Raw genomic sequence first — 13,876 nt, 5'->3', positions numbered from 1 at the left:
GGCTGCTCAGGAGGACCTGCCCAGCTCTCCCCACTCCTACCTCATGGTCCTCCCTGGGCATCTGCACCTATTGCTCCTTCCCAAGCCCTCCCTCATGTGGTGCCTTCAGAAGGATGGCTCTTTTGGTCTCCCATAGGTGGGCACTGAGAGCTAAGTGCCACCCTCGCACCTCTGATCTTTACTGCAAGCTTCCCCCTTAATCATGTTTAATCGACAGACCTGAAGGTAGCTGGTGATGCTCCTGTATCATTACATCCAGTAACTGCAGATAGGGAGGATGCAGAGCATGCTGGAAATGACTTCTCAGCACCTGGGAATAAATGGTCACTGGAGAGAGTACAACTCTTCACCCCTTTTCTGCCCTTCCCTCAGCAGGAGCCCTTTTTCAGCTGCTCTGAGTTACAGCAGCTGCTAGGCCATTCACAGGCCTCCAGGGGTCTGGTGCCTCCGATGGCTCTGCTCAGCTGCACAGAAGGAGGGTGTCCTCCCTGTTCCAGAATCTGCGAGTCCTGTTTCCCTGTTCATATTTGGTGAGGTTCTCGAGTGAAACTCATGGGTCAGACCAAAATATTCTGCCAACTTTGTCTGCCTTCAGCCTTTTGGATAAATGTCATGTTCAATCCTACTTGGAGAACCGTTTGGGATGTGTATAACCTTATTATTTCAATATTGATTATTACCCACAGCTCTTTCCCTGTTTGTTAGAGTTGACTCCCAGATGTGCAGAGTGGTGCACCCACCGTCACCGCAGTTTAGAAGCTGAGACCAGTCCCCCACACCCTCTTGACAAGGGCAGGGCAGAGCCGGTCAGACCCTACTGATTCCTCTGTGACCTTGGACAGGCCCCTTTCCTCTGACGCTCTGCAGGAGGCCCCTGCCCGAGTCTTTGTGCCACCAGCCTAGGCCAGGGCAGTGCGAGGAAAGGATTCATGTCCTTTATCTGTCAACACGGCTCCGGCAATCCAGCTTGAGAATTTCAGCCACCAATGCTTTTGTTCTGTCATTATCAAAAAATAAAAATCATTTCTTTTGCTCACTTGTCCCACTTGAATACTGTGTAATAGTGTTATAGATTGATGGTGTTTATGACTTTGTGACCAGGGGAGAAGCTGGAAGTTCCACTGTGCCCATTTCTACTCCTGCATTTCTGTAAAGGTCACAGCAAAATTATTTTATCAAGTACACTGCAGAAGGGGAAAATCTTAATCTTATACATATGCAGCACTTGACCTTCTCGTGAGATGCGGCACCTCTTAGCTACACTTACTTAAACATAATGCAACTCTTCCCCGGATGCACACAGAGAGAATAATTAGGTTCCCTGGTATCCCAGCTGGAGAGGAGGCTGTGCAGTGGGGCTGACCTCAAAGACAAAAAGGAGAAGGAGTCAAGGCAGGCGGAGGTAGGGATGGGGTAAGCTCCCCCAGGGATGCAGCGGGCTCATCCTAATGAGGCTGGTGGAGCAGACGCTGAGGCTTGTTCTGGTTCCCCAAGGCTTGATCTGGTGCATCTCTGACCAAGTTATCCCTTGCCTTCTCCTAGCTTTAGTTTCTCCATCATAGATCTGGGATGGGCCAATTCTGATCCGTGGGTAGCAGCTGCCCCCGGGGGGCATTGTGTTAAAGATTCTGAACTCTGATCTGGGTTGAGTGGGAATGAGTGCCATGATTGATTAGTGATGTCTGCCATAGACAACATGGGAGGTGGTGATCATAGTTATATTGGCTGACCCTCTTCTAGGGTGTTTCTAAGGTCTTTTTCCACCCTGACTGCGTGTGATTTGTGGACTCACCAAAACCCTGGAACGAGGAAGCTTGGAGAAGGAGAAACAATAACCTTCCCTAAGAGACAAGTGCTATTTGACTTGTCAGGTTTTGGAGAGGAAATGCAATTTGTGTGATGCATCTAAACATTTTTTTTTTCTTTTCCTACATTGTCACTGTGAAAAACAGAAAGAGCAGGGGACAACAATGTTTTTTCTGGGTGTGATGACTCACCAGGCCTGGCTGTCTGTGTGCATGCAGGTGGCCAGCCCTGCCCCAGCCACAGGAAGAGCGAGGGTGGCTTCTCGTCATTGTCCAGCCTTGAGAAATGCAGTAAGAAGTCACCTTCATTTATCTTAAACACTTGGTCATAAATTATTTTTTTAAGGGAATTCATCAAGGTCTGTGTCAGGGAATACTTAAAAATAAGGCTTTTCTCAAAGGGTAAAATTAACACTTCAGTTCAAAAATGTGGGAAGCCACCTGACTGCAAGCATATGTCCCCGTTGCCTGCTGCCCAGAGAAACCAGATTGACAGTGCTTTCAGAGCATTGGCAGGCAGGCTCTGACATGGGTGGGGACAGGGCCTAGAGACGGGGCATTTGGGGATTCCCTGCCCACCCTCTCCCCTGACACAGCAGTGGGAGCCTAGGCCTGGTAGCCCTGTGGCCCAGAGTGTCTGATCAGGAGAGGTGCATTGGAAGATCTGAAGTGATCTGACCCTCATTTCTGCTTTGTTGAGTTCTGGGGACCCTGAGGAGCATCGTGGGTGGTGGGGAGGGAAATGGGGAAGCCATATTCCCTTCAAGGAGTCTGCCCCGCTGCTGGCAGCATGCTTCTGCTCTCTGCTCAAGGACAGGCCCCTCCTCCCCTGCTGTAGCCCCAGCGTGTGCTCACCCACCTCCTTCACCACCTGGCTGTGACATTAGCTTTCCTCCAGGAGGCCTTGCTCTGCCCCTGGAGCCCCACATCTGAAGAATGCCATCTTCACTGGCCATCTGCTACCTATGTATCGAGGGCTCCTCCAGGCCCCCTTCTACATCTGATTCCCTGCATGTCTGCCCTCACTCTTCAACAGCAGTCCTCTCCTCTCCCAGTGTAAAGAAAGTGACTCTCTTAGATCTAACTCAGGGCACACAGGAAGTACCCCTCAAATGAGTCACTTATAAAAGGGAAAGGGCTCTGTCAGGCTAAAGCTTAAGAAGCATTTCCATGGGGCCCCCAGCAGCTACTGGCTGTCCAGGTGGCCTCTTGGGAAGGCACTCAGGTAGCGCCACAACCTTCAGGGTCCAGTGACATCGAGTAGCTGGGGGCTGGCTCTCCAGCTAGAGGGCCCCTCCCTCCCTGTCCAAGGTCCTGAAAGATTCCTGAGTGAAGGATCCTCCTCAGGGTGAGGGCCCTGTTTACTGGCTGGTGGTGGGGAGCAGACCCAGCCAGCTCCAGGAGGAGCCCCCACCCCACCTTCCCCATTCTTCCCTTTCCTAATGTCACTCTCAACCCCCTCAAAGTCATAGGGAAAGTGAACTCAATACCAGGGTATAGGGTTTTTAAAAGAGAACTCCAGGAAGAGGAAAATGCCTGGCCCAAGTAGATGAAGTGTGGAGGGCAGGCTTTCTGGCATTGGTAGGAAAGTAGGGGTACAAGCCATAAACAGGTCAGTTAGCCCATGCCTGACATCCAGTGGGGACTCCGTGCATACCGTTGATGAATGAGGGAGGCCCAGTTAATTGCCAGCTCCTCCTCTTCTAATGACTTTTGACTCTGTTCCCACTGCCCCAGGGATTATCACTCTTTTTGGGCTTTTGTGACTCTCTTTAACTGTCCCCACTCCTCTGACCCATTCTCTTCCCAGCAGCCAGTGTGATCTTTCAGACACAAAAAATCTGATTGTGTTTTTTCCCCAGTGTTAAACTCAACAGTGGCCCATGACCTAAGGATCAAGTCTAGGGGCTGACATGAGACTCAACCTCCTCATCAACTGACTCCACATACAACAATGGATCATAGAAACACTGCTCACAGTTTATGGAACTGAGTCATATTTTTTTCTCCAGGGCCTTTGCACATGCTGCTTTCTCCACATGGAGGGTGTTCTATCTCCCCTCACGAACCCACTTTATCTCTGAAACCTATTCAGCTTCTATTAATTCTTTGTGTCTTTACTTAGGTGTCAGTTGTCTGAGACCCTCCCAGCCTCAGTTGGTGCCTTATCTGCCCTCCTGCACTGATTCCCTCTGTTGGAATTTCCAGTTTAGAGTCTGTCTTCCTCCACTAGGAAGTCAGCTTCATAGTAGAGGGCTCTTTGTGTGTTTCATCCACTGGTAAATCTCAGTGCCTAGCACGGCTCCAAGTTTATATTAAGTGGTCAATTTAAATACTCTAAAATGAATGATAATTGAAAACATTCAGTCTGGCTCTTTGTAGAAAACACCTAGCTGCTATTTATTGAGGAGATGCTACATTCCAGTGTGCTTGCATATATTATACTGATCATCACAAAACTGTAAGAAGGAAGTTACTCTAGAGTCCCTGTATACAGGGTTGGGGGCTGAGGTTGAGGGTTAAGTAACTTACATAAGATCACATAACCAGGGAGTGGCCGTTTTCACAGACCCCAAGGCCAGGATGTTTCTACTCTACCTGGAGATCCTAAAGCAGCAGTTCTCAAACTGGAGCTGTGCCAGAATACCCTGGAGGGCTTTCGAACACTCAGATCACTGGGCCCCACCCCAGCATTTCTGGTTTAGTAGGTTTGGAGTGGGGTCTTGGATTCTGAATTTCTGCAAGTTCCCAGGTGCTGCTGCTGGTGGTTCTGGTCTAGAGACCACAGGTGGAGAATCACTGGCCTAGGTCCTAGAAAACCCCTAGGTTTGCTTTACACTGTCCCACCACCCAAACACACTGACTTGGGCCAGGACTGCAGGACGCAGCCCTGAATTCCCTGCTGAGAGGCTGTGATCCCCAGTCCAGTCTTCCTCCCCAAACCTGGTCTTGGCTGTGCTGTGCCCGGCGGTTCCCTAGGAATAGGCGCCATCAGTGACAAGGATCTAAGTGCCTGCCCTTCCCCCTTGGGACACTGCTCTTCTGTTTGTCATCCTTCAGTTCTGACCAGTGATCTCCCCATTTCACCAAGGCTAAGCGCCCCTGACCCTGACCCCACAGCTTTAACAACTTCCCAGCTGATTGATGTGTTCTAGGCTTGCTGCTGCTACTGCCTGAGCAGCTTAATGGCGCTGGAAGTTCCAGTCTCTCTGTGTCACGGGGCCTGCAGCATTCATCAATTTCAGCAAGTGTCACTAAGAGTGATACGACTGTTTGACACAGCTAAGTGTCCCCTCTGCACAGGCTATTACTGCTGGCACTGGGCCCATGAAGGCAGGGACTGGAGACCCATTTGGCCCCATGCATGCAGGTGGACACACCTGAGTGCTCCAGCCCACTTCATGCTGTGGTCTCATGAATGCTGTGTGTGCCTCTACTGCCAGGTTCCCTCTCCCTCCAAGTTCCCCAGGCAAGTGCTGTTCCTACTCTCTCCGAGGCTTGGGGCACTCTTTTCCCTTTGCCTCACCCTCCCGTTTCTTCGTCAACTTTTGCCCATCCTTCAAGGCCTGTGCGTGTGCCACCACCTCCAGGCAGCCAATGCATGTGTCTATGTGGAAGGCCTGTGCTCAGTACCAGGGAGAAGGAAATGCAAAGAGGGCAACACCTAGCTTCAACCTTCAGAGACCTTTCCATCTCGTACAGTAGTTGGATGATCCACTGGGTGGATGCCTGGAAACCACTTCTCTGCTATTGGTTTTCTCAACACATTGCCCTCACTATAAGGGAAAGTGGGGGTTTCACAAGGCCTGGGTCCCACTGGGATGTCCTGAGATTGTTCAGGGAGACCCATGTCTGGGAAATGCACAGACTGCTGATGACATAGGGAACCCCAGCACAACTCCTTCCCCAGAGCTTCATGCCTGGCGGCCCAGAATCAAGAACCCCTGGGGTCAGCCTAAAGTGAAGATGAGGGAGGCATTGGATTGCAGGCGTGAATGTACAAACAGGGCTCACCTGAGGCCACAAGACCTCAGAGTAGAGCCTTGCAGAGCTGTGCAGAAAGGGCTTGTCCCCGCCCCCTGTCCCACCCACCACTCCCATCCTGGGGGCTGCGGAGGTGTGTCCCAGCCACTGCCCACCCCAGCAGGCTCCTCAAGAGCAGGAGCAGAGTTTGGAGACAAAAGGGGAGGTTGAGAGGCAGTGAGCTCAGGGCTGTGAACCTCTTTCTTCCTCACCAGGAGCACGAGACTCGTCCCTCTCACTGTCACCCCGAGAGGCAGGCACACCTCCCCAGCCAGCTGCTGAGCTGCACCTGCCTTGAGAAAAAGGCACCCGGTTCTTAAACAGGGGATGAATATTCATTGGCATGAACCTTTGCAAACTCATTTGGGGAAAAAAAATTAGATCAGGAGAAGTAATCAGATTATTAAAAAGAAAAACCAAGGACAGAAGGCGGCGGTGGAGAGAAGCATCGCATTTTAAATGCACAGAGAGATTTCCTTTCTGCAGAGAAGCTGTGACCCCCTGGACCATGCACCGGGAATAGTTAAGCTCTCCCACATTCCTGCTGCATAAAAATGTTCCATGAGGCCTCAGTAGAGGGGGAGGGGCAGAGGCAATGTGCACCCTCCAAGTACAAAAATTATAAAATAATGTTATGAGGTTTTCATTTTATCTCTCTAGGATATCAAGAAAAATTGTGAGAGCTAAAGAGGCTCTGGTGAGTGCTGAGTGACAGGTTAAAGGGCTCCAATAAAGATTAGATGGTCCACTATCTCCTGAGGAAATTGCATAAAAGTGGTTATTCCCTCTTGCTTCTATTAATTTCCTCTTCCTGGCTGCTTGGAAATGCTTCATAACCTGATGCTGCAGATGGGGATGAGAGGCGCTTTCCATTATCTCAATCACTGCACTGTTTATGAGACACTTAATCTGTTTCTTTATCAAGTAATAGTACTGTTGGTGATGGATTTAGTGTCACAGGGAGGCTTGTGCAGGGAGGGGAGGGGCGGGGGTTCTCAAGAGCATTGTAAGCTCTAGATGATTCCTTACATCCTGAGGCTCAGAGAAGTTGGGTGGGTGTTTCAAGGTGCCCTTCTGGATATCAGCTAGAGGTCACATGTACCAGTCCCTTGTTGCTTGAAGTGGGAGGGAAATGCTGCATAGTTTGCTTGGGGGATGGAAAATACACACATGCTTAGGGACCTGGTACTCATGTCTTATCTGTTGCTCTCTGCCAGAGTCAGGGGCGGGGAAAGATGTCTGTGTGTGGTGGGGGAGGGGGTACCACCTAAAAGCTCCATCTACCTGTCTGAACCGCGATCCTCTGCAATGGAGTCAATGGAAGTCAATCCTCCCTTTTCTTAAGGAAACAAAGCAATCTGGGCTGTGCTAGTGTCGGAAACGTACAGCCCTCCAAGTCACAGGTGTCCCTCGGACTGAGGTCTTGTGGGAATACACAGCAAGGCCCTGCGGCTCTTCCTTTCCCACACAGCTCCCAGAATAGTGATGAAATGCTCCCGGTGGAGATGGGCCTGGGCACTCTCTGACCTAATTTCCCTTCCTAGCTCTCCTATTCTCCCACCTCTTCCCTTCGAGCTTTGTCTTAGCCTCTCTTGAATTTCACCCCTTAGTCGCCAGCAGAAAATGCCTCTTCTGGTCCTCATCTCATAGTTGGGGATCCTCCAAGTCAGGCACTTCCCGCCTGACTGGCCCCCCACCCCTAAGCTTGTGAACACACACCCCAGCGTTCCATTGTCTGCCTCCTATCTCACCCCCCAAGGAAGGGCACTTCCCAGAGCCTGTCCCCTACCCTCTGGGCTCTGCTCACCTCGATCGTCTATAAAATGTAGTTGAATGAGAGGTTCGTGACTGTCGTGATAGTGCTGACCATAATTTTAATCAAGAGAAAGGCAACCCCTGAGTTTTGAAACGATATTAAAGCAAGTAACTGTGTTATCAACTTCAAAATTGTTTGACAATTTTGGATATGTGCTTGATTAGGTGATCACAGCATTTAATTATTATTTTTTTTGAGCCTTCAGGCAGGTGTGTGTGGGTGCCAGAGCCCCTACCATTCTCTACCGTGTTACTCCAAACTGCTTTATATACTCAGGTGTATATAAAGTCCTTCTCTGGACTGAGGCCATTGCTTTTGCTTCCTTTGGTCTAAATTTTTTTTTGTTAGCCTCTAAGAGCAGCTCCATGTATCACCTCTAATTAAAGCTGCTTTTCCCCAAGGGGTAGCACAAATTTCTTATTTATTTTTCTATGTTAAATTTCTAGTAAAGTAACAGTCTTTCTTATTAACGTCTATTTCTTTTTAGTGATGTCTGATACAAGATGAATTTAAAAAGGCTTTGTGGACTAGTCTGGCACTCTAAGCATTATTTAAAGCATTAATTCTATGAGAAAATATAGCCCAAGTATGCTGACAAGTTAGTCTAAATGTTCAATAAGTGAAGCCAGGAATACGCTTCTTTATAAATTAGGGAATGCCTAGACATAAATTTTAAAACAATGTTAACTTATGAAATCTGAATATTAATGAGATTCATCTATTTTGTGATTATCAATAAGAAATATATTACAGATATAATGATTCTCCCATTATACAAAACAGAAATAATCTGTGCAGATACACATTTTTCCATTTGGTCCCAGGAATGATTTTTCCACTTTGGGTCTCTAAGCTTATCAATCTTAAAAGAAAACTTGTTTTTAAAAGGAACTGAAAAAATGAAGGTCAAGAAGAATTAGCACTGTTTAACTCTTACTGAGCCTAGGTAAATTTTCATATTTGAGTTTAATAAATTCTAATGACCTGTGGGAGTTTTGTGAGAAGTGTTGTTTCTTTTTTTATAGATTCTTTATGCAGATAAGCAAGATGAGGATGACATAACTTGCTAGTGGTCCCCCAGATAGTATCCAGCTGAGTCAGGAATCGGACCCAGGACTGTTGCTAAGGGGGCATGGAGTCTTGCCCCCTCTCACGGCCTTTCACCCCAGCCCTTCTCTGAACTTCTCTTCTGAAGTTCAGCTTGGCCCCTTCTCTGTCATTGCCCACCTCACCCTGGTTCTGCCTTCCTTCAGCAGAGATCTCAGAGGAAGACACTTTCTAACTCCCTTGCTACTCCTGGACAACAGGATGGCTGTTTATGCTGTTAATGTATTAAATGTAAAGAAAGGAGGCTTTTAAATGCTGGAAAGAAAGTGAAAACACCTTGTTTCTCTTGGACTGATACATTAAGAAAATTACATGTGGCAGGGCTCCAGTGAATGCATGAGTCACCATGTTCCCCTCCCCCACTTTCCAGGCAAAGAGCTTCTGCTGTGTTTGGGCAGCACAGGCCTGGGATTTATGTGTTCTCCACCTCCAGGACTGAATGAGACAGCAGTGCTGGGTGATCCACAGTAGAAAAGGCCAAGTGCTTCTCACGGGTGAAGGAAGATAAATGGAAAGGAGAAAGGGAGAGAGGAGGAGAGAGGCTGAAAGGATAAATCTGCAAGCCAAATTCTAGGACACTTCGGGTGTACCGGTCAGTTTTCCTTTGGTGTCTTATTTATTAAGCCTTTAGTAGAGATTTAAGTTTTTGTGTGTTTTTGCTTTTTGCTTTCTACCCAAAAGTTTCTTTTGAATGTGCTGAGATGTGTAGCGAGTGGCCCATTTTAACATGAGTTACAACAGATATCTTTAAGATAAGGTTACTGAAGCATCTAGACAGTGTTTACCCCAGTGTGTTCCGTGGAACTTGAATCCCAGGAGATGTGCTTCAAAATAGGGTTTTTTGGTGAGAAAATACATTCTATATCCCATTTTAGTAAGAATTTTGAAAAGTTCTTACTAAAACATGAGGTGACCTTTTTAAATCCACAGATTCAAAATGTCTGACCGTAGACCCCTTTTGCGAGTAGCTGGTGTTAACAACCCAAAGGACATGGACTCCTTGGAACATGCTTGAGTTATGCCATTCCAGAACATTCCATGACAAAAATTTCCTCCCATTCAAGATGAGCTCCTGCCCCAGGCACTTCTAGAGTGACCAAAACCCTTTAGTTCACTTCAAATGAGGGGGTGAGAAAACTTACCCAGCAAAGGAAACAGTTCTTTCTTGTCTTGGTAGAAGAGATATGGATATTTTCCAAATAGTTTATATGTATATCATCTCTATTACTTCTCCCACTGTGTGATTCTAGGCAACATTTTTTAACCTTTCAGTGTTCCAATTTCCTTATTAACAAAATGGAGCTAATAATAGCTATCCCATAGAGGAATGCATGTAAGCACTTAACAAGAATGTTAACAGATGGTGGCTACTGCTCCTGTTAAAGAATACTCTGCACTTTCCAGGAGGACAGTCTATTTGGGAAGATGAGCTTTGTATAAGCAGAAACCTTAGTAGTGGCACTTCTACTATGGCAGTGTTCACACGTGTGCACGCTAAGTTGCTTCAGTTGTGTTTGACTCTACAACGCTATGGACTCTAGCCTGCCAGGCTCCTCCATCCAAGGGATTCTCCAGACAAGAATACTGGAGTGGGTTGCCATTTCCTACTTCAGGGACTCTTCCTGACCCAGGGATTGAACACACATCTTATATGTTTCCTGCATTGGCAAGCAAGTTCTTTAGCATCAGTGCCACCTGGGAAGTCCCCTGAAATGACCACATAGTATTGTGATTGTATGACTACATTGGATCAAGAACTCCTTGAGGGCAGGTTCTGTTCTCAAAATTCCCTGGGTCAAGTTCTTAGCAGGATCATATTAAATGTCTGTTGAATGAATTAGTGAAGTATGTAAGAAAGCCAGTTGACCATGAAATTAGTTTTGCCTGGTCTCAAAGGAGGATAAGCCAGAGCAGGTTTCTTGGGGACCAGAGGAGTCAGGAGCTGAGATATAAAGGGCCTGAGGGAAGCAGACAGGCAGGGCCAATTTTCTGAGGAATCAGCAAGGCAGGAACCAGATGTCTGGAGTCAAAGGTCTCTGGAGATGAGGTATGGTAAAAGCTTAAGGAATGGCCTGGAGCCAGACTTTTGGGGGCATGGCTGTTTACAGACTGGCCTATGGAGAAAGAGAATAAGTGCCTTATATCTGTGGACAGCTCTAGTGGGCACTGGGTTGTACGAGGCGTTCCCAAACTTCCCCACTGACATGTACATGATAGATGACGCCAAAGTGCGTAACACATTCCCTGGGGCACTGCCTGTAAAGCCATCCTTCTTTGCCCCACCCCCACCTCCAAGCATTTCAAAATGCAATTAAGGGAGAATGATGTTGTTAAGCCAGTAACCTTGAAATCACTTTAATTTCTTCATGAATTTCAGCCTTTTACCATCATTCATCATAAGTGTTAACGCAGCTCACAGTGTCCCTCATGTGTGTTGCGATGTGACATTTAAGAACCATAGGTCCAGCCCGTTGTCAACCAGGGCATCGTTCCCTCTGAGTACCGGTGAAACTCCTTCACTCAGTGGATCAGGGTAAGGCCCCAACTGTTAGCCAGGTGGAAGAGGGAGGGAATAACCATTTATAGAGCACTTATGCCTCAGACACTGAGCTACACATTAGATTCATTTTCTCAATTAAATCTCGTGACACACCTGAAAGGGATGAATCATTATTCATATTGTTCAAGTGAGAGAGGCCATTGGTACTGGGAAAGTATATTTCACTAAGCATGTTTGAAGACTTGCAAGTTTTAAGTAGGGGTTCCCCTCTATCTGAAATGCTCACTTTGAGCAATGGGATATCTCAATGTCCTTTTTTAAGGGGACAGAATGTTTCATTTTCCAGTTCTGGGAAAAGGCCTCTGTGGCCCCACTTCCATTAATTCTAAGACGGCATCTTTATTTTTCAGCTTGCCCTGCAGGGATGTTCAAGGCCAGCCAGGAAGCTGAGGTCTGCTCTCACTGCCCTTCCAACAGCCGATCCCCTTCAGAGGCATCTCCCATCTGCACCTGCCGGACTGGCTACTACCGAGCGGATTTTGACCCCCCAGAAGTGGCATGCACTAGTAAGTGTTTAGTAGGGGCTCTGGGCTGGGGAGTTTGATTGTCTGATACTGCAAGTGGTGGGCCTGGGGCAGGGAAGACTTAAGACACCCTTCTCCAATTGCAAGGTACAAAGCAGAAATGCTGGCTGTGGTGCTAAAATGAACAGCTCCTGGCTGGGCAAGCAGGGCCCCTCTATCAGTAGTAATGGTCAAGATTATGTTCTTTCTTTGTCCCCTCCTCCCAGATGAGAGGGCCTTCCTCCTACCCAAGCAAGACAATTTCTGTCCACCGTTCGTTCCGTTCAGTCGCTCAGTCGTGTCCGACTCTTTGCGACCTCGTGGACTGTAGTCTACCAGGCTTCTCCGTCCATGGGATTCTCCAGGCAAGAATACTGGAGTGGGTTACCATTTCCTTCTCCAGGGGATCTTCCCGACCCAGGGATCGAACCCGGGTCTCCCGCATTGGAGACAGACGCTTTAACCTCTGAGCCACCAGGGAAGCCCAAATAGATAGTTCTTTGAGTGCAAAATCAAGGAGCACCAAGATGTTGGAACAATTCCTGGTAACTTCCAGTCACCTCCTCCAAGAAGATCACTTGGTCTTCACAGCTGAGAATATCCTCTTTTTTCACTAGGCTTCCTGTATTTCTGTGACGAGGCTCCCCTCAGAACTCTCATGATTTTACTAATTGTCTAGTAAAATTTTTCTTTTTTTCTAATGTAGATTTTTATAAAACAACATTTGTTATAGTTTCTGATTATAAAGTTAATGCATGTTGACTGCAGAGGATTTGAGCAGAAAAGAGTAAATATGAAAATAAATGCAACCATATTATCTATATCCAGAGATAACCAATGATAACTTATTGTGGCAATGGATGTAGAGTCTACTGAACATTCAATGGAGAAGTAGAAAAGAGAATTTAACACTTTTAAACAAAAATTCCTATTTAGCAGTAGCCATTGATCCCAACCATTGCTTCCCACTTTGTCAGCCAGCTGCTGATTTTCCCCTGTTTCAGCTTTTTTCTCATAAGGTCTCTAAACTGTTCCCCACCCATCCGGCTCAAGAAGCCTTCCTCTGCCTCTCAGTATTTCCCCCTTTTAAACTTTATACTGGAGTATTGGCTCAGTGGTAAAGAACCCACCTGGCAGTACAGGAGATGTAGGTTTGATCCCTGGGTTGGAAAGTTCCCCTGGAGAAGGAAACGGCAATTCACCCCCGTATTCTTGCCTGGGAAATCCCATGGTCAAAGAGGAGGAGCCTGGAGGGCTACAAAGAGTTGGATTTGACTTAGCAACCAAGCACACATATGCATGGTTGCTTTACGATATTGTGTGAGTTTCTACTGTACAGCAGAGCATCCAGTTATTCTTTACTTGTCTTTTTGGTTACCCAGTGAAGGTCCTTGTGTGCCAGGTGCCTATATGGTACATCCATGCCTCTGCCAAATGACAGGGCCAGAGTCTAGCGTGAATCCCTGAGGCAGAAATTCTAGGGGCTGGGGCCTGTGCATCAGTCCCACCACTCTCCAACTCTCTGCTGTAGAGGCAAGGGCAGTCATCCTGCCAAAACTGAAGGGTGGAAACTCTGATCCCTGAGGGGGGAGGGCTGAAGGAGGGGAGAATTTCTCCACCATGTTCTCCCTCATAATTTGCCATCATGAGGAAATCAGAAGCACCTTTATCCCTGCACAGCACTTTCAAGAACTTGCTCCTCCTCTCCTAAGTGTGGCAGCCCTAAAATAGGGATACTTTTCCCTTTCAGTATTCTTGTTGCAGTCAGAAGTCAGTGCTCCAGGTTAACCTCTAATTATGCTAGAACTTTCTTCTGTGTTGGGTAATATTGCCCAGATTGCTCCAAGTAAGGACCTTTCCTTCACCTCCTCTGACCAAACTCCTTCCGTCCACTCCAGTATAGAAAGACATGGGGGAAACATTTCATACATATTTGTAGTTCTGATGGGCAGAAAAAAATGACTGAACTCCAAGTAGAATTTCTTAATTCTGGCCTTGCAGTATATATAACCTTTGCTGGATAAAGAAGAAGAATGAAAGTGTCTTCTAGATCAAAGTTCTG

At 47.2% G+C, this 13,876-nt stretch overlaps 1 protein-coding gene across 1 annotated transcript in view; it reads left to right on the top strand.

The window, feature by feature from the left end:
* EPHB1 (EPH receptor B1) overlaps nucleotides 1–13,876 on the top strand; it is a 471,805-nt gene that overhangs the window by 302,726 nt on the left and 155,203 nt on the right. The window contains exon 4 of the mRNA XM_055413290.2: nucleotides 11,662–11,817. Coding sequence (XP_055269265.1) covers nucleotides 11,662–11,817 — 156 coding nt within the window. The remainder of the gene's footprint in view (nucleotides 1–11,661; nucleotides 11,818–13,876) is intronic.

This window comes from Moschus berezovskii, chromosome 1 (assembly GCF_049115385.1).
Source record: "Moschus berezovskii isolate FMDL1 chromosome 1, NW_MosBer_1.0, whole genome shotgun sequence".
NCBI lineage: Eukaryota > Metazoa > Chordata > Mammalia > Artiodactyla > Moschidae > Moschus > Moschus berezovskii.
The sequence above is the reverse complement of the archived record's forward strand: the minus strand, read 5'-3'. Positions and strand labels throughout refer to the sequence as shown.